At 47.8% G+C, this 22,701-nt stretch overlaps 1 protein-coding gene across 4 annotated transcripts in view; it reads right to left on the reverse strand.

The window, feature by feature from the left end:
- Nucleotides 1–22,701, reverse strand: part of ttc7b (tetratricopeptide repeat domain 7B) — a 62,107-nt gene that overhangs the window by 35,397 nt on the left and 4,009 nt on the right. For all 4 annotated transcript variants that reach the window (XM_061246368.1, XM_061246359.1, XM_061246350.1 and 1 more), the window contains exons 3-11: nt 22,085–22,253; nt 18,444–18,577; nt 12,919–13,040; nt 9,607–9,685; nt 9,175–9,347; nt 4,254–4,317; nt 3,261–3,398; nt 364–447; nt 168–272 (exon numbers count right to left, since the gene is read on the reverse strand). In XM_061246368.1, the coding sequence (XP_061102352.1) occupies nt 168–272; nt 364–447; nt 3,261–3,398; nt 4,254–4,317; nt 9,175–9,347; nt 9,607–9,685; nt 12,919–13,040; nt 18,444–18,577; nt 22,085–22,253 (1,068 nt within the window). The remainder of the gene's footprint in view (nt 1–167; nt 273–363; nt 448–3,260; nt 3,399–4,253; nt 4,318–9,174; nt 9,348–9,606; nt 9,686–12,918; nt 13,041–18,443; nt 18,578–22,084; nt 22,254–22,701) is intronic.

The raw sequence follows: 22,701 nt of genomic DNA on the forward strand, positions 1-22,701 counted from the left end.
AAACACTAAGGGTTTTCAAGACCAGGCTTGATACGGTGTGAGATACCACTGAGCTTATAGGCAGACGAAGCAATAGATACACTTTAGTGGTAGGAAAGGTTTGCTGTGCTGAATGGCCTGTTCAGTGATTATGCTATGTTATGTTATTGTAATGAGGAAAAGCTCACCCAGTGAAGAGTCCCGATACACAACTTCACGGCGAGCAGCGGGATGGTGGGGTCGTCCGGCTTCAGCCGAATGCACTCCTTCAGGACCTTCACCGCGCGCGCAGACTGCAGGGGGACAGGGCGGAGAGCGTTGGCACCCACCTGCGGTGACGCACAGGGGGCACGGTGCGGGCAAAAACGCGAGGTCGCCACTTACCTTTCCAGCAGCCATCAGTGACAGGGCGAACTGATACCAAAGGTGGAACTCCTCGAAGGCAAACTTCATGGCTCGCTCCAGACACTGTGGACAAAGAACAAGCGTGGAAATGAAGGCCTGATCCCAGGAGTGGCGTTAGAGTGACGCAGGGTTCTCCTTGAAAAGGAAACGGTTAATTCAATAAAGAGCTGCTGTTGCACCATCTTTTGAGGCTGCCCGACAGGAATAGCGACTACATGCTAAAGACAGAAGCCTTCCCGGCTTTAATTAAAAGCAGACTTGGATGCTAATACCAAAGGATGAGGAAAAAATACAAGGGCGTCGGGGGAATTCTAGAAAGAAAATCCTGCCAGTTATGGGGGCAGAAGGAAATTATCTTGGCTGGTTTTGATAACATGCTAAATAACAAGCTTCTGATGTACACAAGCAATTAACTGGGAATTTCAAAGCAATGTAACACAACACAAGCCAACAACAAGGGGTTATTCCAGAACTTTCTGGCGGTGCCGGCTAACCTGGAGCACATGCATAGTGAAGGACATTACAACTTCATCCCTCACAAGAGCACCAATGCCCCCGCAACAGAGAGTCCCCAGAGACCTGAGTAACAATGGAGGCTGAAAACTGTAACTAATCTGAATAAACACCGCCTGCAATAAGCACAAGAGTACAGAACGTGTGCTAGCTTAGGAACACATTTCAGCTAACTCCTCATTCAGCTACAGCTACAGCCCCAGTGAAGGGAAAACTGCATATGTGAGATATCACCCCATTAACATGTACATTAGCACATTTATTATCTCAAAATTGCCATTTAAGATTAAAATATATATAGACATGTAAGTTATGATTTTAATACATTTTTATACTTGAAGCTATTATCAGTTATGACATCATTCTTTCATGTTTTACACAGTAGAACTGAATTTTTGTTAGTTTATCTAAAATTCAAAAGCAATTCCAAGTAACCAGCGTATTTTTTAAAATTAGGAACTGTTGACTACATTACCAAAGACTCATAAATAGAGAAAAACAACATGAAACAATATTATTGGAGGGAAATGGAACAGACAGTACGAGAGTGGGGCTGATTGCACTTCTAAATCCACATGACTGAGACCCGGCCTCGTCTAATCAACCTAAAAACCCTCTCTACATTAGTACATCATTACCCATGACAATTTAGAGGGCCTACACTTTGATCTCCTGTACAAAATAAATGTTAATCTGCACTCTTGCATAAGCAAATGTAATTAAAGCACAAAGCAGCAAAAAGGAAAAAATAGAGCTTAGCATGATACAACATGTACAGCTATACAAGTAATATTTCATTACCAAAAAAGAATATCTCACACTTCACAATTACCAGTAAACAAATTTGGCATTTTTCATTGCAAAAAAAAAAAAAAAAACCCAAACAGACAATAATGAAACTATATAAATAACTTTTTTACATTTTTTTATATTGGCACTCAACTTGAGGTAGAACATGTCCAATTCCCTAATTTGGCAATTTGCAACTGCAGCCAGTCAGCCACGTTCAGCGAAGAGGTATACAGAGCTGTAGAAGTTTACCTGGATAATTATGTGGAAAAGGTAACGCAGCAAAGAACAGAATGTACTGTAAGCGAGGCATATGGCGCATTGTTTACAAGCCGTCTGTGTTTGCATAGCTGCAGACAATGCAAATTCAGTACATCTCATCTTGACTATTAATTTGTAAACACTACAGCATGGCAGAAATGGTTCAGGAAATTCAGGGTCCTACACGCTTGTCCATTAAAACAGAGGCGTCTGCTATTATCTTCAGCATACCACTGCATAGCTAACCTGCTCAGTGCACGGTCACAGTCGATACTTAAGTCTTAGTCTCTCTGGGGGCTGTAATACTAGCACTTCAAGGGCTGTTATTTTGAATTCAGCTCTGTGCATTCTAGTTTTTTTTAACAATAGCAAAACATGTCATAGCGTTTATAGTCAGCAAAGTCCCTTCTATTTAATGTGAGAGGTTCTATTAATAAAAACAACATTAACAAAGTTCAGTCTGGATGTTAAATTCATGCATATCCAAAGTTATCTTCACGCAGACTGGCTCTGCAGGGAGCAAGGCCATGCAGGCAGGTAGGAGCCACAGATAGGCAGGGACATCTGAGGATACCCCAGACGTGTAAAAGCAGTCATGGAGAGATTTCTGGGGTGAATTTAATTGAACTGGATGGCAAAGCACCACCATAATAATTAAACAGAGATTAAAGCCATTGCAATTTGCACAATGGCTTCGAACATGAGACAGTAATGACAAAATATTTAATAAAAATTGAACAGAATAAAAGGGATTTAAGAACACCTGGGCCTTGTGGGTGTTCTGTTTCTATTAATGCATTTCAATAGTATTAGTATATCAGACGGAGAAATAGAAATGTTTCATTTTTTAAAAAGTATCTCCACAGAATTACAACGGACCGGATAACAGGATAGAACGAATGCACAGACTGAACCATGGGCGCAGCTCTAGAGGGGTGAAGAGATGGCACTGGCACAACATAGCCCTGCAGCATCTTAATACAAAATATGAATTAAGAAATTAAGACAAACAGAAGGAAGATTTAAGACTTAAGATTTAAGTTCTCATCCACCACGGGGAGAATCCATGCTGGAGCCCTTTTATGGACTGTGGCAGAAAGGATACATGGTGCATCCGTTTGGCTTGGGATCAATGGAGAAGCCGTACTGAGATCACTCCCAGCACGGATCAATGTAATGAAACGCATTCCACCACGGACAAGACGGGGAATGACTGACGGACTTAGCGGTCCAGGACAGCGCGGTATTGGACTTTGATACCTACTTAAAGGCGTTCTCGGGTGTGTTCTGGGTTGTTTGGCGTGCTGAATTACCTCGGAGAGCATCTCGTACTGGCCCCTTCGACCCAGCGCGATGGTCAATAGATCATACACCACCGACGCGCTCTGTAGGCTAATGATGCGGTCGTTGTTGTGTTCGGGAATCCTGCTCAGAACCGCATCTCTGTTGGCCTGAGAGCACACAGAATACATTTATCAGAACACAGGGCTACACAGAATCAAAGGCTTTCTCTATTTGGGGCTCATTTCCCTCAATAGAGAGCAAAACACTGGCTAACATTATGCAGCGCAGTTAAGAACAGGGAAAAAATACTTTCATGTAGATGAACATAAAGCAAAACACAATCAGAAACATTAATATGCTGGACCTTTTACTGTAAGTATTTATCAGGTCAGGGTATAATAGTTAAGGAATAATAAGATTTTATGTCTATCATTTTGCACATCTAACACAGACATAACTGAAGTGCAAAATTCATTCCAAAGACATGCCAAGCACACCCCAGACAATAGCTTTCATTAAAGGGTGTTTGATGAATGCTTGCTACAGCCAATAAACCATATACACCAGGTGTCACTTTTCAGAGATCCATTCAAAAGGCAGTGGAAAAAGTGGTTTTCAATTTAAGTGGAGCACACTAGAAGGAAACCCCCACAAGAGAACCTGCGTCATTTAGCTAAAAAACTATCATAAAACTGGTAGTCTTTAAAGAGTTCAAATGAATTTTGCTTTTAAATAATACACATCTTAACAGCTCCGGATGAGAGAATTTGTTCCATTATCCTTAACACACAACGGTTATGCTCGTGTCAAGGGAAGGCTGTTGCATTGCTGTGCACGCTGATCTCATAAGACAAGACCGTTTGTTGATTTAATATAGAGCATGAAAACATAAAAATGGGAAACCTGCCAGAGAGTTAATAAAGCATGTCAGCACAAGAGCCCTTGCTCATCAAAGAGAATAAACCTTAACAAGTGTTCTTCAGCTGCCTTTTCTTGGTCGACATCAGAGACCACCGTCTTACCATTGATTCGCTAATTAGAAGCAGGAGCAAGGCTTCTTCTGTATTTTCCTGAGGACAAAACAGGCTGCAATAAAAGAAAGAGGCAGTTAGTGGTATAGCAGCAAGCAAGGCTCCTGCCCCAGTTCTGAGCTATGCTATAGCACTCTGGCATTAACACACAAATAATAAAAAAACAAAAACAAAAAACGCACATAAAAGGCACATAATATCTTTGCTGACATCTGGGGGTTAACGGTAAACAGCAGTAAGAAATGATGGCCCCAATTAAGAAAGCGTTTACTTCCCATAAATGACAATAACATGAGTGAGTTTCTTTATGGCTGCTACTGTCCTTACTGTCAGTACTGTAACTAAAAACAAACCACAAAGGACCGGGTCCCATTCATTTGTGCTGAGAACAGAGAGCCATTGTTTGCTACCGTCGAATAACTTGCCAATATTTTGCTTGTGATGCATACTCATAACACTCAATATTCGAGACGCAATTCTCATTCAAATATGAGCATCGACCCAGAGAACAGACCACGTTCCCGCCCTGGTTCATTATTCAAGGACTCTCATCTGTCTTAAGAAAGATGTTTCTTACCAGACCTTTATTGTGTATATGCATGGAAAACCTACTTAATGCTGCCACTTCTTTTATACAGAAAGAACACATGATGGGTACAGAGGAGAGAGGTGATGTTGGGCACATCTCTCTAGAGGGGAGAGGCGATGTTGGGTACATCTCTCTAGAGGAGAGAGATGGTGTTGGGTACATCTCTCTAGAGGAGAGAGGTGATGTTGGGTACATCTCTCTAGAGGAGAGAGGTGATGTTGGGTACATCTCTCTAGAGGGGAGAGGTGATGTTGAGTACATCTCTCTAGAGGGGAGAGGTGATGTTGGGTACATCTCTCTAGAGGAGAGAGGTGATGTTGGGTACATCTCTCTAGAGGAAAGAGGTGATGTTGGGTACATCTCTCTAGAGGGGAGAGGTGATGTTGAGTACATCTCTCTAGAGGGGAGAGGTGATGTTGGGTACATCTCTAGAGGAGAGAGGTGATGCTGGGTACATCTCTCTAGAGGAGAGAGGTGATGTTTAGGCTATTAAGTTAGGCTATTGTTTTACTGGCTGGCAGGCCACAGCTTTTGTTGTAGGAGGAGCCAATAGTTTGCACCCTGCTCAGGGTATAATTACTGGCACACCTGAACTCACTTCAGTGTGCATTAGTGTTCTGCAGTGGGTTGGTTGCATTTTCTGTATTCAGCGTCAGTGTTATTTAAGCAGTTGTGTAGCGCACCAGCGGCAGCTGTGTGCGGCAGCCTCGGCTACTTGCCTCGGCGTACGAAGTCGAAGTCGCAGGCGTACAAAGTCGCAGGCGTACAAAGTCGCAGGCATACAAAGTCGCAGGCATACAAAGTCGCAGGCGTACAAAGTCGGGGGTGTCTATCTACGGGTGTCCATCGAGGCTGTCCGAGAGCCTGATGTTTGATTTCGTTTTTGCTGCCTGCCCTCATTCCACTGTGTAGTATTCCTCTTGTCCTCCCTAGTTCCCTCCATGTGTTTCCTTCCCATCCCTGTCCTCTCGCCTCTCCCCAGGTCCCAGTCAGGTAGGAGGTTCGCCTCCCGCCAACAAGGGCAGAATATCTCTAACCTCATCTTCCCTCCCAGATCCCCTGGTATTGATCTCTGTGTGGCTGGTGGCCTCTGGAACTGTCAGTCCGCCGTCCAGAAAGCAGACTTCATATCTGCCTATGCCTCCCACCTCAACCTTGACTTTCTTGCTTTAACTGAAACGTGGCTCTCACCAGAGAACACGGCCACCCCGGCTGCCCTTCGCCTTCTCTTTTTCCCCACACACCCAGATCCTCTGGCAGAGGAGGTGGCACAGGTCTCCTAATCTCATCCTCATGGAGATCTAGTGTCTTCTCCTCATCCCTCTCCTTCTCCTCTTTTGAATTTCATGCGGTTTCTGTTACTTTGCCGTGCAAACTGTTTATTATTGTTGTTTATCGCCCCCCGGGTCCTCTGGTGAACTTCTTGGATGAGATGGACATCCTCCTCAGCTCCTCACCAGTCAATGACACCCCCCTGGTCCTCCTGGGTGACTTCAACCTCAACTCAGAGTCCACCCAGTCTACCTTTCTCTCCCTCCTCTCTTCTTTTGACCTTACCCTCACTCTATCCCCTCCCACCCACAAAGCAGGCAACCTTCTTGACCTCATCTTCACAAGGAGCTGCACAACAACCAACCTCTCTGTAACACCACTCCATATATCTGACCACTCCTTCATCTCTTTCTCTCTTCCACTCTCCTCTTACACCCATCCATCTCTCCCACCATCCACTGTCACCTGTCGACGGAACCTACGCCACCTGTCTTCCTCCACCCTCTCATCTACAATCCTCTCCTCCCTACCATCCGCGGAGTCTTTCTCTCGACTGTCTCCCGATGATGCGGCTACTACTCTCATGTCCTCCCTCTCATCTTCCTTTGACTCTCTGTGTCCCCTCACCACCAAACTAGCTCGGGCCTCCCCCCCCCAGTCCTTGGCTTTCTGATGCTCTACGAGCTGTCCGAACCGAACTGCGGGCGGCGGAGAGAAAATGGAAAAGGTCCTGTCTCCCCAGTGATATAGCTTCCTTCCATGCCCTCTTATCATCTTTCCATTCCTCTGTCTCTCTAGCTAAATCTTCCTTCTTTCACTCGAAAATTAACGCGGCCGCCTCTAATCCCCGCAAACTGTTTTCAACTTTCTCCTCTCTTCTGGCCCCCCCTCTCCCCCCCACCCCCCTCATCACTCACACCTGATGACTTTGTCTCCTTCTTTGAAAAGAAGGTTGATGCTATTCGCAATTCCTTCTCCCAACCCTCCACCCCTGGCTGACCCTCCTACCCTCCCCAACTCCCTAACCTCCTTTTCTCCCCTCTCTGACGCCGACACACTGAAACTCCTTACTTCCCACCGCCCAACCACCTGTCCTCTTGACCCCATCCCCTCTCCCCTCCTACAATCTATATCTGATGACATTCTCCCTTTTCTCTCCTCTCTAATCAACACCTCTCCTCTCTTCCGGCACCATGCCCTCTTCCCTGAAGAGGGCCAGAGTCACTCCCCTGCTCAAAAAACCTACTCTTGACCCCTCTGCCCTGAACAACTACTGGCCTGTCTCTCTTCTTCCCTTTCTCGCTAAAACTCTGGAACGGGCGGTCTGCTCCCAACTGTCCACTTATCTTCTCCAGAACATGACCCCAACCAGTCTGGCTTCAAGAGTGGCCACTCCACTGAGACCGCCCTGCTCGCGGTCACTGAGGCACTCCACTCTGCTAAAGCAAAATCCCTCTCCTCTGTCCGCCTTCGATACAGTCAACCATGAGATTCTGCTCTCATCGCTGTCTGGGATGGGTGTCACAGGGTCTGCACTTGCTTGGTTTTCCTCCTACCTCTCTGGTCGCTCCTACCAGGTGACTTGGAGGGGCTCAGTCTCCGACCCTCACCCCCTACGAACTGGAGTCCCGCAGGGCTCAGTTCTTGGGCCTCTCCTCTTCTCGCTATACACCATGTCTCTTGGTTCTGTTATCTCTTCCCATGGCTTTTCTTATCATTCTTACGCTGATGACACCCAACTCTTCATTTCCTTCCCCCCCGACACCCAAGTCACCACACGGATCTCTGCCTGCTTGGCTGATATCTCTGCGTGGATGACTTCCCACCACCTGAAGCTCAACCTTGCCAAAATTGAGCTTCTCTACATCCCTGCTAAGTCCTCTCCGTCAATCGACCTCTCATTGACTGTTGAGGACTTTGTAGTTTCCTCCTCCCGTACGGCAAAGAATCTTGGGGTGACTCTTGATAACTGCCTCACCCTGGCTCCACAAATATCCTCCACTGCCAGAACCTGCAGGTTCTTTCTGTATAATATACGCCGTATCCGTCATCTCCTGACTGAGAAAGCCACCCAGCTCCTAGTCCAGGCGCTCGTCATTTCCCGCCTGGATTACTGCAACTCCCTCCTAGCCGGTCTCCCAGCGTGTGCCATCAAGTCCCTCCAGCTGGTCCAGAATGCTGCAGCCCGCCTGATCACCAGTCAGCCCAGGTCGGCTCATGTCACCCCGCTTCTCATTGGCCTCCACTGGCTTCCTATTGCCGCACGCATCCGTTTCAAGGCCCTAGTGTTGGCATTTCAGGCTGCTAAGGGGACTGCCCCACCTTACATACAATCCCTGATCACTCCCTACTCCCCAGCTAGACCACTCCGGTCTGCCAGCTCTGGTCGCCTTATGGTTCCCTCTCTACGTGCACCTGGCGGTCGAGCTGCACGTTCACGCCTGCTTTCCGTTCTGGTTCCTCAGTGGTGGAATGACTTGCCTACCACTGTCAGAACAGTAGAATCCCTCCCCCTATTTCGACGCAGACTCAAAACCCACCTTTTCAAACACTACCATAGTCCTCGCTCCTGATTTCCCCTGCCCCTCCTTTCTGATATCCCTATCCTTGTCTAAACCCCCTCCCGCCCCCCCAAAAAAAAAAAAAGCACTTATGATGACAACTATGTTTAGAACAGCATTTCATGTGTATTTTGCTAGTTTCTGGATGTGATGCTTTGACTTATGGTAGAACCTATGCAGTTGTCAGTCGCTTTGGATTAAAAGCGTCTGCCAAATGACTAAAATGTAAATGTAATGTTGGGTACATCTCTCTAGAGGAGAGAAGTGATGTTGAGATGTTATGTTGGGTACATCTCTATTGAGGAGAGAGGTCATGTTGGGTACATACAGCACAGAGATCATGTTGGGTACACACGTTACAGAGGTGACGTTGGGTACATACAGCACAGAGGTGACGGTGGGTATACACGTTATAGAGGTGATGTTGGGTACATACAGCACAGAGGTGACGGTGGGTATACACGTTATAGAGGTGGCGCGGGGTATTTACTTTTCTCCCGAGTAGACGCGGGGCCTCCGGCTCAGGGAGTAGTCCTTGGTGTAGGAGCCCTGGCGGAGGGGGTCGTTGAGGGGGGAGTGGTGAGGGGGGTCCTCCAGGGGGTTCCAGTAACTCTGCTCACACATCCCCCTCAGCAAGATCTCAGCCAGCTGCCTCGCGATGGTCTGCAGGGACAGACCACAGCACAGCTCAGGCCTGCCCTACCGTTAGCGCCATTAGCGGCTGAGCACATGTAACGCCCCATTGGTTTACAGTCTGTACAGTTGAGATCCATTTGCTGTGCTTTTCCACATTTGAAGGGCTACATAGATTTTACAGCTACACTTGGATTCATATCAAAATAATCCAAAGTGGTTACTATTCTAATGATCTCTGAAAAATAACACTCCCCTCTCTAGTCTAAATATTTGATAGGATACTTACCATTCGCAAGTTCTGTGTGGTTCTGGTTTCCACGGCCCGGAGAATCTCCCGGAACCGGCCTACACCGCGGGTCAAATTTCTGGGTCGGCATGAAAGGAAAGGATGAATTACCTTCCTGTCATTTCTACGCCATAGCATTTCATCATTTAAAACTGATTTATGGTTGCATCCGAAGTAACGGCTGTTCTATGGCAGCACTGTGACGCAGAACTGGAAAAAAAAACAACAACCTGAATATGACTTAAAAGTAAGGTGTTGTGTCAACACTGCAGGCTCTCACACCGAAAACCAAGAGTTCTTCGACTGCCTGAATACTAATACGGTTTCATAACATGACGGTGATGTACGCTCACTTGCAGCTTTGCTTCATAGCTCACCGGTATGTCATCATCCTGTGCCTTGCAGTCTTACCTACGCGTTGAAGCACTGTACATTTCCATATAAGGACGACAATGTGCCATTGTAAAGAAGCCTTTAAGAATAGATGTGCATCACAAAGGATGTGTTCCGCGGGTGGGTGGAAAGATGGGGAGGGGGAGCCCAAATTAGCTCAGCGTCTCATTGGCCGGAGGGTCTGTGCATCGACAGGAGGGTGTCGGTACGTTGGCTCGATGCTACACTTTAAACGCAGGGGGCGAGGGACCCTTTCCCACACCCACTCTCTCTCTCTCTCTCTCTCTCTTCCACACGGAGAGCTCTCTGCCAAACGTCAGAGACTCCGACAACGGGAGGCTGCTCAGTCGACGGAGCTTGCTGCCCCTCGAAGCTCCCTCTTCCTTCCGGGGGCGTTCTCTCGACCCCACGCTGAGCGTTTAACCCAAAGCTCACCCCTGCTCCGTTACCTCTCCTGGGTCCCGGCAGGGTAATGGCACAACGCGCTCCGCTGCTCGTACGCAGACGTTAAACCGCAAAGCCGGGGATGGAACTCCAGCCAATTATGCTGCAGTCCCTCCTCTGACAGCTGGCCTTCGGACGCCGTGGAGGTCTGCGTGCTACAATAGCCACCTTAAACCTGCCCGCTCAAGACATTTATACAGCCAATTCTGTGAGTCCACTGCTGATAATTAACCTGCCTGGCAGGAAACAGTCATTTCCGTAGATGGTTCTAGGTTTACATTAATAAAGGAGAAATTATACTCTGCCTATATTAACAGGCACAGAAAGACCTTGTATAAATATTCCCCTCCCAACTCCAGTGGCACTCATTTAGAAAGGCTATGTACACAGATCTCTGCTTTCTGCTGATCCAATCCAGGTCTTACTGCTTTCCCAGGCTTTCACTGACACCTTTTATTTCAGGAGGTTTAATTCTGCCAGACTTATGAAAGGTTATCAGAAACGCTGTCTGCAAACAAGGGCTTCATCAGAAGGTAAAGTTCACCTGCCGCAGGAAGAGCTAGATTGGTTCGGGGCTGACGGATGAGAGATGGGGGGGTGCAGCCGAGAGTGGAATTAAAAGACGTGAGGTGACCTCATTTCAGAACACAAATATGACAGATCTCCCCAGTCAACATCAGCCAGGCAATGCTTATTCAGCTCTGAGCACACGCTTCACAAAATGTTCACTCAGAGACTGAAAAAAGATACATTTACAAAATAAAAAAAATTATTTCCTTTAGTGACCACTATGGCACTTGACTTTATGTTGCAGGTTAACGTATTAGCTTCTGCTATCGGCTGTGGCAAAGATGACTCGGCTTTGCCTCTGCTCTTTGCATAAACCTTTACGTATGCACTTTGGATAAGAGCATCTGCAAAATGCAAATTTGGAAAGGCCTTGGAAATTGGTGTTGTGCTGAGCTGGGCAGCAGTATCCTGCATGGAGAAATGTGTATACCCCCCCTCCAGCCCCCTCCAGCCCCCCCCCAGCCCCCACCACTCCACTGCCCTCGCACAGGCCCCAGGCCTCTGTAGTGATCCCACGCTGTGCTCCACATCAAACAGCAGGAGGACCTGTGTGAGTGTGTGCGCGCGTATCTCTGTGTGCATGTGTGTGTGTGTGTGTGTGTGTGTATGTATGGGTGTGTGTGCGTGTGTGTGTGTGTGTGCATGTATTTAGGAGATTTCAGGGGAGAGGGAGAAAACACTGAATGCTATAAGGGGGTGGGGGGTAGAATGGGAAAGAGCAGGAACTCCCATGGATAAATGTACAGGAGTGGGAGAACTAGCAGCTATGTATAACTACTCTGCACGGTGCTGGGTATAGCGGGATCAGGGTTTTCTCTATAAAAGCAGTTACTCCTGTGAGCACATAAAAGGAGGTCATTAGCATCTCCCAGCTGGAACACCTCAGTTCCCTCTGCCTGCTTTCTGTACAGGCCCTGGCTCCCAGGGCCACAGGATACCACATCCTGCTCACTCACTGAGCTGCTCATATACAGTGTATCCCTGTCACTGCAGTCTAGTCTGCTCACTCACTGAGCTGCTCATATGCAGTATATGCCTGTCACTGCACCTCACTGCAGTCTACAGCCTGCTCACTCACACCGAGCTGCTCATATACAGTGTATCCCTGTCACTGCACCTCACTGCAATTTAAAGGCCTTTTCTATTAGAAAAATCATCATCTGGACACAGTATTCACAGAAGAGCGCCAGTACACTCCGCCACTCCTCACTTTCACTAGTGCTATTTTAGTGTTATAATCCAGCAACACTAGCTTTGAGGTGAGAATACCACCCCCAGCACCTCAGGAGCTCATTATCTTCAGAATGTAACTGAAAAGTTTACCAGTTAAACCCTATCCCTCATTTTTGGCCAAAGACAGAAAGTGAGGAATGTTCCAGCCGTGGAGCTTCCACTCAATGCATCTCCATCGAGCGGCCTAGACTAGACACGGCACTACTCTACAGAGACGGCCCCATGAAGGGATACCTACTGTCTTTCGGCACACAAACGGAACCTGGAACCGAAGGAACCGGGAGCGTCGGGAACGTCGGGAATGCCGCGGCCACGTGCAGCCAGGGGAGAGGTGGCCAAAGTCACAGGGCCGAGGTTAGCGAACGAGCCTGAGTCAGTCACGCAGCACACACACAGCCATGACGCCAGCCTTTCTCTGACCATCTGCTAGATTAGCGAGCAGAGGTGGCAATTACGCACGCAGGCAAACAGCATTCAGTCATTCCGCTGCGTGTCAACAGCGGAGCGGGAAAGGGGAGAGAGCACGGAGAGATAAAACGGCAGGTCTTCAGAGCAGCGGGTTTGAGCCCCGACGGGCTTTTTGATGGAGGTGCATTTTGAAGTGGTCCTGTCTACGTGCGGCCCTTTGAAGTGTCGGCTTGAAAGGCCGAACGGGATTAGGCCCGCTCTCACCCGTTTTTGAAGTGGATGACGTGGGCCCTTTGTAGGCCGGTCTCCAAGAAGTAGCCCAGCTCTTGCTCCTGGGCCACGGGGCCTGGTTTGGGGCTCCGGTTCTGCATCCCTGCACTCAGAGCCTGTGGGGGGGGAAACAGAGTCCTGTGAGCGCAGAGCCAAAATGGCCGCTCCGGATGAGGCAGCGCTCCTAAAAGGCCACCATTTCACACACTACTCATTTCAAACAGGTTCTTTTAATCATAGTTATTAAAGTAAATTACCCAGGGTGGACAGTCTTAAGCACTATAACAGGGGTGCCCAACCCTGGTTTCGGATCGCTGCAGGGTCTCCTAGCTTTCATTATGACTCAGCACTTAATTTATCACCAACAGCAGTGGACTGCACTGTTATCACACCTCACCTGGTTTATTGGGTGTAAATTGGTGACTGAACTTCAGGTGAAAGCAGAAACCAGCAGGGCCTGCGACTCTCTGGAGCCTTAATTGAGGACACCTGACTTAGGACAGGCTGTGGTCAGTGTACCCTCTGTAGTTCCCTCTTTATTGAAACACAGCTCCTCAGTGGGCATGACCTAATAATACAATTTTCATGACTTACAGATGACACATGACTGCCCTTAAGGCACGGACCAAAGGATATTTAAAGAGGGCCCTTGAGGCACCCTACTCCCTACATCCAGAAAATGTTTTGTTTAGTGTTAGTTTATTTGACAATAATAAAGCGTTAAGACTAATATCACAGCTTTAAAAAAGTGTCAAGGATAACACAATAAAGTCACAGACTTCTTTCCATTGTGGTCCTTGACAGAAAAGATGGCGTAAGTCCAAATGGCCAGGCAGCATTCAACAATAAAACAAACCACTATAGCTAAAAATCATAAAACTAGACAGCATTCAATAACAGCAATACAAATAAAGCAAAAACCAAACAAACAAAAAAAAAACAACAGCAACAACAACACTACTAAGGCTGACATTTTGCTATTAGCTGGCTACCATTCCTGTGCTTTTAAATTGAGCCAGGTTTTGACCTTTTGTTTTAAAAGATGTTGGTTTCCTGTGTTTTTATATGCAAAGGTAATAGTTCACAGCTCCACAAAACTTTGAACTTGGTTTGAGGAGAAAGCAATAAACAGGGGCTCAGAGGTACAGTAAACATGTGATCATAAAGAAACACAAACGCCAACAATCCAAAGGAGTCTTTTTTTTAGCAACACGCTCAAAGTGCCATTTTGATTGTCTTTGCCCTGATGAGCCTCCCTTGCCTGTTTTAATTCACATATTGACTCTAAGACATGTCTGCTTACATCACTGACTGCTGCCCACTTTTCTGATCCCTCCAATTGAACTATGCTGCCTAGTGAATCATGTGAATGGACAGGACTGCAGAGGGGAAGCCCTCAGTGTTAAACAGGTGCGGATCTGAGCCCTTCTGTTGGGACCGGGGACCTCCCAGCTGGTCCTGCGGTCTGAATCTGGGTCAATCCTGGGGCTCAGGGTGCACAACACCAGGCCAAGGAAGCACCCCAAAACTGCAGAAAAGCCACACACCCAAAGCAATCTGTCAGCTTAAGTGAAAATATTGGAAAGGTTAATGCTAGTTAAAGGGATCCTGGCTTCATTATGCAACGTAGCTCAGAGGAGAATACCTCGGCAGAATGGAAGGGGTGAAGAGATGGGTCGAAGCAGGGTGGGGAGGGATGGCTGGGCTCTATAAAAGAGGAGAGAAAGAGAGAGGAAAGCCCTCGAAAGCTCGCCTCCCAAAGACGGGGGCCAAAATTACATTCTCACACTCTCGGGAGCAAGCCCCAAAGAAGATTTAAAGCGATTCCCCTTCCGACGAGCAGCAGGGGTTGTCCTTGGAACACCTCACACTAGCACCAAAGAGAGCCAGCGAGCCGAGGGTCGTATTGATAACTTTGAAAGAGAGGGACCGCATTCAACACTCGTTACGCAATACGACAGATATCCCTTTAGAAAGCCCAACCCACGTGGCTAAATATTTCCCTTCTCTTCAGAAGAAGAGACAGTGGTCCAAAGAGGCTACAAAAACACTGTTAATCAGCACATTAGGAGCTGGAACAGCAGGCACGATAAAGCCTCTTTCATTTCCTGAATACAGCGCTGTCACTGCCTGGCCTGACCCAATCAATGTTCAATTACGGAGAGAGCGCATTTGCCCGCATGCTAAGCGCCGTCCCAGCGTGACCGTGCCGCTGCATCTGGGTGAGAGGGCTCTTTTGTTGCAGGGCTGCAGAGGCGGGGCGGGGGGGCGCCCGTGGCCCGAGGAGGTCAAGGCACACCGGAGGGAATGGTCCGCGAGCGGGGAGGTGCCTGCTGTGCTTTATTTTTCCTAACGACCCGCTTTTAATTGCGCTGATCAATCAATTTGGGCGGCTGCTGTACTGCGCTACGGTGTGAGAGAGGGGGTGGGAGGGGAAACATTGAGGTGGAAGGAGGGAGGGTGAGAAACACTTTCAGCCGAAAGGGATCCAGCGTCCGACAGTGTACATGGGCACTTCTCCGACACGACAGCCTGGTGCCCCACACCGCTGGTGTCATCATCCCTCATTAGCCGCCCCACGGTGGCCCACAGCTCTTCTGAAAGGCTCCATCCCACAGCCCCTTACGCAGCCCATCACTCATAACAGAGAGGGGAAGAGGCTGCCGCTGGAGCTTTAATGAGAATTAAGCACTAGAGAGTGTCTGACTCTGGAGGAGAGTGCAGCTCTGCCTTAATTAGACCCTGTTTGTAACGAACCCAAGCAGATCAGTATGCTTTAATAAGCACAGGCCTGATGAGTGCCAAGCAGGCATCCGAAACCAGACGGGAAATCCAACATGCAACCCACAACCACACAAACCACTTAGCACAAACGAAGGGAATAGCATTTTCCATGCATTTCCACAAATTCCATATTTGTTCCCGGTATAGGTTTATAGGAATTCCAGCCGGAGACCCCGGCTAAAAGGTAAGCCGCTTTGGGATGAACACAAAGCGAGGGGGATTCCTGTATGAGGGGCTGTGGTAAAAATAGCACCTGAACAAAAAGTGCGGAGTCAAGGCTGTGTCACAGAGCCAAGCCCTGCGGAGAAAAGAGCTTCCAGAAAACACTACAGTGCATCACTCCCATCGCCTTTCCCACCCGCTCGGAAAAACAAACGGAATAAACAACGGTCCGTAAACAATATTCCGAGCAGTGGTCGGGAACAGAAAATCCCGGGCCTGAAGTCAGTTTAAAATTTCATGCTCTGTGCTTTGAGGTCGGCCGCAGAGTGCAAACTCGCCAAGAATGTTGCGAGCGCGGCAGATCGCACATCGTTTAATTAGGTCTGTAAATCGCGAGCGGGGTTCTACACTTCCCTTCCTGCTCCGACGCTTGCCACGCTGAATTAACACCACGCCAGTGAGCTCAGCATCCTGACAGCTCCAATCCCACAACTGTAACTCGGCTGGCAACAAGCAGCTGTGTGTGGGTGCTGCAGCTCATGGAAGTTTCTTCCAAACAAGAACTATCTTGATGGGTCTGAGATTGAGGCGTCTGCCTTCAATAGGCACCTTTTTGCCCAGATTTCCATCTGAATATTTTATGGGCTTTGCTCTTGGAGGCAGACCTCACTGATGCCTGTCTGTCTCCTCACTCAGAAAGGCTGCCGCTGCTCAGGGCTGGGGGAGAGAGGGAACTGAACTGCTGCACAAGGTCAGCACTGCAGTCAGGCTGCCGCATGGCTCTCGTCTCAAAGAAGTTTAAAAACTCCAAGTCCCATAATTCCTCAGAAGTCCACCAACCCTAATGAGACAAGACTGGGATTGTCATTCTTCTCTATTGAAGCTACTGTGAAGGGATGTTTAAAAAAAAGAAAAAAGAAAAGAAAAACAATTAGAATGCAGTTTTCTTACATCCCAGATGGTTCTCTGTGATTTATACATATCCATGGCTTAATATCAAAGCACCAAAATACCTTGGCACCGTGCAGGGCGGAACGGATACATTCCACATTCAATTTTTTAATACTTTTTCAGCTACTGAATGTGTCCAGATTGTTCCTCATCATTGACATAAATCTGGATGGTGCTACTGAACAGTGGATAGTGGAGATATCTGAGACCGGTTAGATATAAGCCAGTGACTGTCTACTTCCAATTTGCAAATGGTGGACAGCAGCCTTCTCCTTCTGCTTCGCCGAGTTCCAAACCAAACTCCCACAATGCCTCTTGGCTGTATCCCTCCACTGCCCACGGACGCCAGCCAGCCCAGGGAGGCAGGACTGAGCAGCGGGGAAGATGTGGGTAAATCGGACTGTTTACACTCCCTGGCAGCCTGCTTGTTACACAAGGCAGCAAACATTTCAAGAAGGCATTTCAGTGCACCCAGGTGCTCCTGCGTGTACATTAGCGAATTACAAACAAACAAACCTCCCCACGGGACAGGCAAGACGTGCTACCGGAACAGCACGACCCTGGACATTTCCCCGGATAATAGATGCCTCTGTCAATCCCAAAGGGGTGCAAGTGTACAAGCCAAGCCATATGGTGAGGAGAAAAGGAAGTGACAGGTTGTAAACTGGGGGAGAATAATCCATTTTCAAGTTTTTGTTAAGGGAAAGGATCAAAGCAAAAAAAGAAGAAGAAGAAGGTGTGCTGATTAAAACCCCCGTGGAGGTCAGGAAGGGAACATCAGAGCGCCCTGTGTCGATGGCGTATTGATCCAGGGTTGGAGCTAACGCGGCGTGGCGCGTCAATGGCACATTGATCAGGAGCCAGGGCGGCTGATGACCCAGACCGTCTCCCGCCGCCGAGCCCTGCTCGGAACCGCTCCACAAACGAGAGGCTGCTAAAGTCCCACTGCAGGGACAGAGGCTACTACGACTCCACTGCGACAGGGGCTGGAGAGAAACTCCCTCAGCACAGCACCGCCCAGTTACACCCATTACAGATACAGTTAATTCAGCTGATGCTTTCATCCAAAGCGACTTACAGTTGATTAGACTAAGCAGGGGCCTATTCCCCCTGGTGCAATGTGGGGTTAAGGACCCAACAGCTGCATGGACCTTATCGTGGCTACAACCCCCAACCTTCCGGGTCCCAGACATGTACCTGCAGAGATAACGCAAGGCAGGGCCAGGTGTAAGCCACGCCAAAAAGGCCTGCTACGTGTTACCACCCGGCATGTTGGGTTTTTGTGGTTTCCTTTCACACAGGCCTCTGAAACAAGGTGAGTGGACTCTTCAGCCAATAAGAAACATACATAAATCACTAAAGCACTGAAAGACACTGGACTGGACTGCAGGACAGTACATACAGTACAGTACGAACACTGAAATTTGACTCTAGAATCCAAATCCAGCCCTGGTTTTCTTTTCTCGTGGGTAATTAACTGAACGATTAGAGGTACTGATTGGCCAAACTGTCTTCACACTTGACTAAATGGAGGTAAATGGAGGGTGGAAAAGCAGCAGTTCTCGGTCCTTGAAGACCGTAATTTGAGTAACAGTAGTGAGGTGGGCGAGTGAGGAGGATACCTTCTCCATCTCCTGTAGGTAGAGCAGGGCAATGTCGCCCGATTTCTCATAGCAGGTGATGATGTCCTGGTCACGGTCGCTGTTGCGGTTCGAGAGGGAGGGGGAAGCCGCCGGCATCTTTTCCAGACACAGACCTGCAGACGGGAACATAGGGAGCGGTGACGACCGATGACCAGGGGCTGTGACCAGGGGCTGTGACTAAGGGCGTAACCAGGGGAACGCAGTAGCTGGGCACACATTGCCCTCCCCCCCACCCCACCCCACCCAGTCACCTAACCCCACTGTCCACACACACACACCCAAAATCCCTCCCTTGCACAAAGTTTATTTGGCGTCACAAACCCCACCCAAGAGGGTACCTTTTGACACGGGGGTTGAGGTGGCATGGAAAATGTGAGTCTGGATTGGGGCGGCGACACCGGGCCCTGTGAAATATGAATCTCGGCCGGGCCGGAGAGCCCGCGGGCGAAGGGGGAGAGAGCTCTGAATGTTTTATCAAGCACCTGTAACACTGCAGGGCGCACGAGGACATCAATCTGGCACTGCAGAGGAACCAGAACCGCCGTCTGCGTGCCAGTGTCCTGTTGCCGCGGGTCACCAGAGAGCCAAGGTCTGCGGCAAGGACGGAGTCATGCGAGGAGACGTGGCCCGCCCCCGCCAGACGCCAAATCCCCTTCCGCAGAAGAAAGGCGGCCTTCTCCCCGCCCCGAGTCTGGCCTCTTGAGTTTCTCAGCACAAGGCACGGCTCCTTTCTATTGTGTGAAAGTATGACGCTCGCGTGCGGGTAACCGAACGCTGGCGCGAGGATTAGACCTTTGTCTGATCGAGCACGTCGCGGGTTTCTATGTCAGGAAGTCATTTTTATTGATTCAAACTAACTCAGGTGTCTCAAGTGTCAAGTCTTTTTGATATTTGTTTCTATTGGTAGTTAGACTGCTGGCTGTCCCTGTGCCTTTAAGGTGCACTGCGACTGAGCAACGACTGTGATGAACAGCCCTTTTGATCGGCCACTGGATCAATTTAATCTACGATTTTCACCAAAGTGTCTCGTGTTTATTTTGGTTTATTTCATATTTTGCTATGAATATTTTCATAATTTCATCTCATTTTCAACATGCTGCTGTCTTTAGAGTGTCTAAGCACAATCTTCAATGTGAAATTTGCATCGCAACATTAAGAGCTCAGTTTCTTAAATAGTACAATTCAATGGTGACTGTGCAGGAGACAATATACATCTTTATTTCAGATATTTTTAGATAGACAATCATTATAGCATGTCTTGTTCTGTCAATTACTTCAATAAGACACGCTTGCTGCATTTCTGAATGGCAGCACAAGCTACACTGTTACTATTGTGTAAAGCACAAAGAAACAACTTCTATTTCATCAGGAATTTAATTAATCTCATGCATTTGTTTTACTTACACTGTCATTGTTGAGTAAACGTCTTTAGTCTTTAGCATCTTTGAATCTAACTTCACCAATGTTACCAACCAACGTAGACTCAATTATACAGTTAATTTAAATACATTGTACATAAATGTTAACCGGTAACTGTATAATTAAGCAGTATTACCATTATTCAATTTGATACATATTAGTTAACCAGCAGATTAGTAGCTTTGACTGGGATGCAAAGCCCTTATGTTCAAGGACTGAACAGGCGTTAGTCAACAGTTGCCACTCTAGTGGGAAAACGTGATGAAGCACCTCACACAATGAGTCAGTCAGTCAGTGAGTCAGTCAGTCACTGAAGAACACTTCACTGTCCCAAATCCACCCTGATGCAAAATGTCAGTCGTCAGCCTCCCGGACCGCAGCAGCCGACCTGTGCTTGATCCCCGACACTCAGCAGAGCTCGATTAGGATGACAAACTCACTCAGAGGAAGTAAGAGCCCACAACACGTCGACATGCAATTTCATTACCAACACAAAAAAGCTGACGTCCAATCCACACTGCCCCCGGACGGAGCCAGAGGAGACAGCAGCGGGGACAATGGAAGGGTCACAGTGGTTTAGGCCACACCAGGGTCATGTAACTGAATACAAGACCGAACAATAGGAGGTCGGTGTTTTTATTAATCTAAAAAGTGAAACGCAATCTTCACCTGTAACAAAACGGTAGTGCGATCACAAAACCAGCCCCTGTAGCCCCTGAACCAGACATCTGGTGAGCTAGCCTACACACAGGCCGCTCAGTGCCAGAGAGACTCCTCATGCATGAGGAACAAACTGTTTCTATCTACACTCCACGGGGGGGGGGGGGGTGTAAGCTTTTCTCACTCGAATTATTGCTTTTTGAAAGACACAACGCAAATACATTATTAAAGAGGGAGGTAATTGTATAAGTTATGGCGCTGTTCTCCGGAGCGCGGAACGGTACAAAAGCTTGCGCAGCTTTGTTACAGACAGTGAACGCACTCAAGAGAGGAAACACAAGCAAAACTGCAGCCAGGCCCATCTGGCCTTATATAGAGTTACTTTGTAGGAAGGCTGGAGTCAATGACATGAGCCAGTGGATTCCTGTGCCCTGCCACACATAACTAATTCATAATCGTGTGCCACTTTCGCGGGCCCTAATAAGATCCTGTGTTACTCTAAACAGACCTGTACGACCCCACGATTGGGTGACTCATTAAAATTAAATGGGAGTAAAGCTGGTCTATTACTGCTGTCATCCTAACAGCCGACGCTCAAAATGTTCATACTCGTAGAAATATGGTGACCAAAACCCTTGAACCGTCTTTTTCATTAAAATATGCTGGAAATCGTTTCAGTTGAGAAACGTATTATAAATGCTACCACTCTCAAAATATGCTAAATAATGGCAAAATGTGTCCTCCTGAGAAATAATCCTGCTTGCAGCAGATACCAGTCATAAAGAATTTCGATTTAATCTACATCAGACTGCCTCAATCCTACAGCAGAATTTTCCCTTCATAACCTATATTAACAACCTAGCATACCCTGAAAAGGCTGTTTTTGCAGAACTGGCTGACATAACGACTGTAATGTATTAATACAATTTTCAAAACAGAGGAGCTCCCCCCAAGCATAAAGCCAGGGCACAGTGAAACACTACGTGATCCACTACCGCCATCCACTGGCAGGACGTGGTAACTGCAGAGGATGTTCTGCTCAGCACCAACACCCACCTTGGCTATAACATTCCCCCCTGCCTGTTGAGGACAGATTAAGTTCTTTTAGAGTTAGGAAAAGCTTGTGCAAGCATTATGCAGCTTTGCGGCTCTGAAACAGTCACATTGTGCATTTATCTGCTAACTGCCCCCCGGCACCGACAGGAACCAAAAGACCCACACAGCCAATGAGGAAGTCCTGGCAAAAACAATTAGGCGGAAGAATATGACAATCTAAGCACTTTTTTCTGAGGCAAAGCCAGTTGATTAAAAGTCAGTTCAAAAATTGAGTCGTTGAGGGGGAATATGTATGAGATCAGGGCTGTGGTTTAGCGGGACTTCAAACCGGTCAGCTGCACCAAAGCATAATTTAGACGCTGTAAATCTCTGGACTGTTCACTCCAAAGCGCTGAGCTGACATCGGGACAGTAAGTGAGGTCTGTCCTTGTGCCCAGTGCACAGCGGTGCATCATGGGTGCTTGGTCAGCGGGTGTGGCTCTCACCTTTGGTGGCGTAGGCCTCTGCGATCATGGACAGGCGGTAGACGGGGGAGCCCACAAGCGGCAGGTCGTCCAGGCCCACTCGGGAATACTGACTGATGGCCTCCTGGTAGTCCCCCTCCACGTAGCACAGCTTAGCCATCAGCATGCTGGCCTCCTGCATGTAATCCGGCTGAAAGGGAATGTGAATGCATGTTACAGTCTGCTCCGCAGACATCGATATCAAAGCCATAGGTTTAGGTACACTCTCAAAAATAACGGTACTAAAAGTGCCTAAAAGGTACAAATGCTTGTAGCTGGGGCAGTACACTTATACGTACATGTACACCTAGGCAGCAAGATGTAATTAATTAATACTTTTCTTTGCTCATTTATACCCGAAGAGAACATTACTGTACGGTACATTTGGGAAACCTGATTATTGAATAACAAAAATGTAACTCCACTGTCACTTCATTTCTGAGAGTGTATGCAAGTACAACATGCTTTCTGCAACAGATGACTATGTGCAGCTTCAATGTGACAGTGAGGTGAATATACTGCAATCAAAAAGGTTTTTTTGTGAAAAGGACAGATCCTCTACTTGGGTAGCGTTTTCACACAGGTGCCTGGTCCTAAGA

Source organism: Conger conger, chromosome 1 (assembly GCF_963514075.1).
Source record: "Conger conger chromosome 1, fConCon1.1, whole genome shotgun sequence".
NCBI lineage: Eukaryota > Metazoa > Chordata > Actinopteri > Anguilliformes > Congridae > Conger > Conger conger.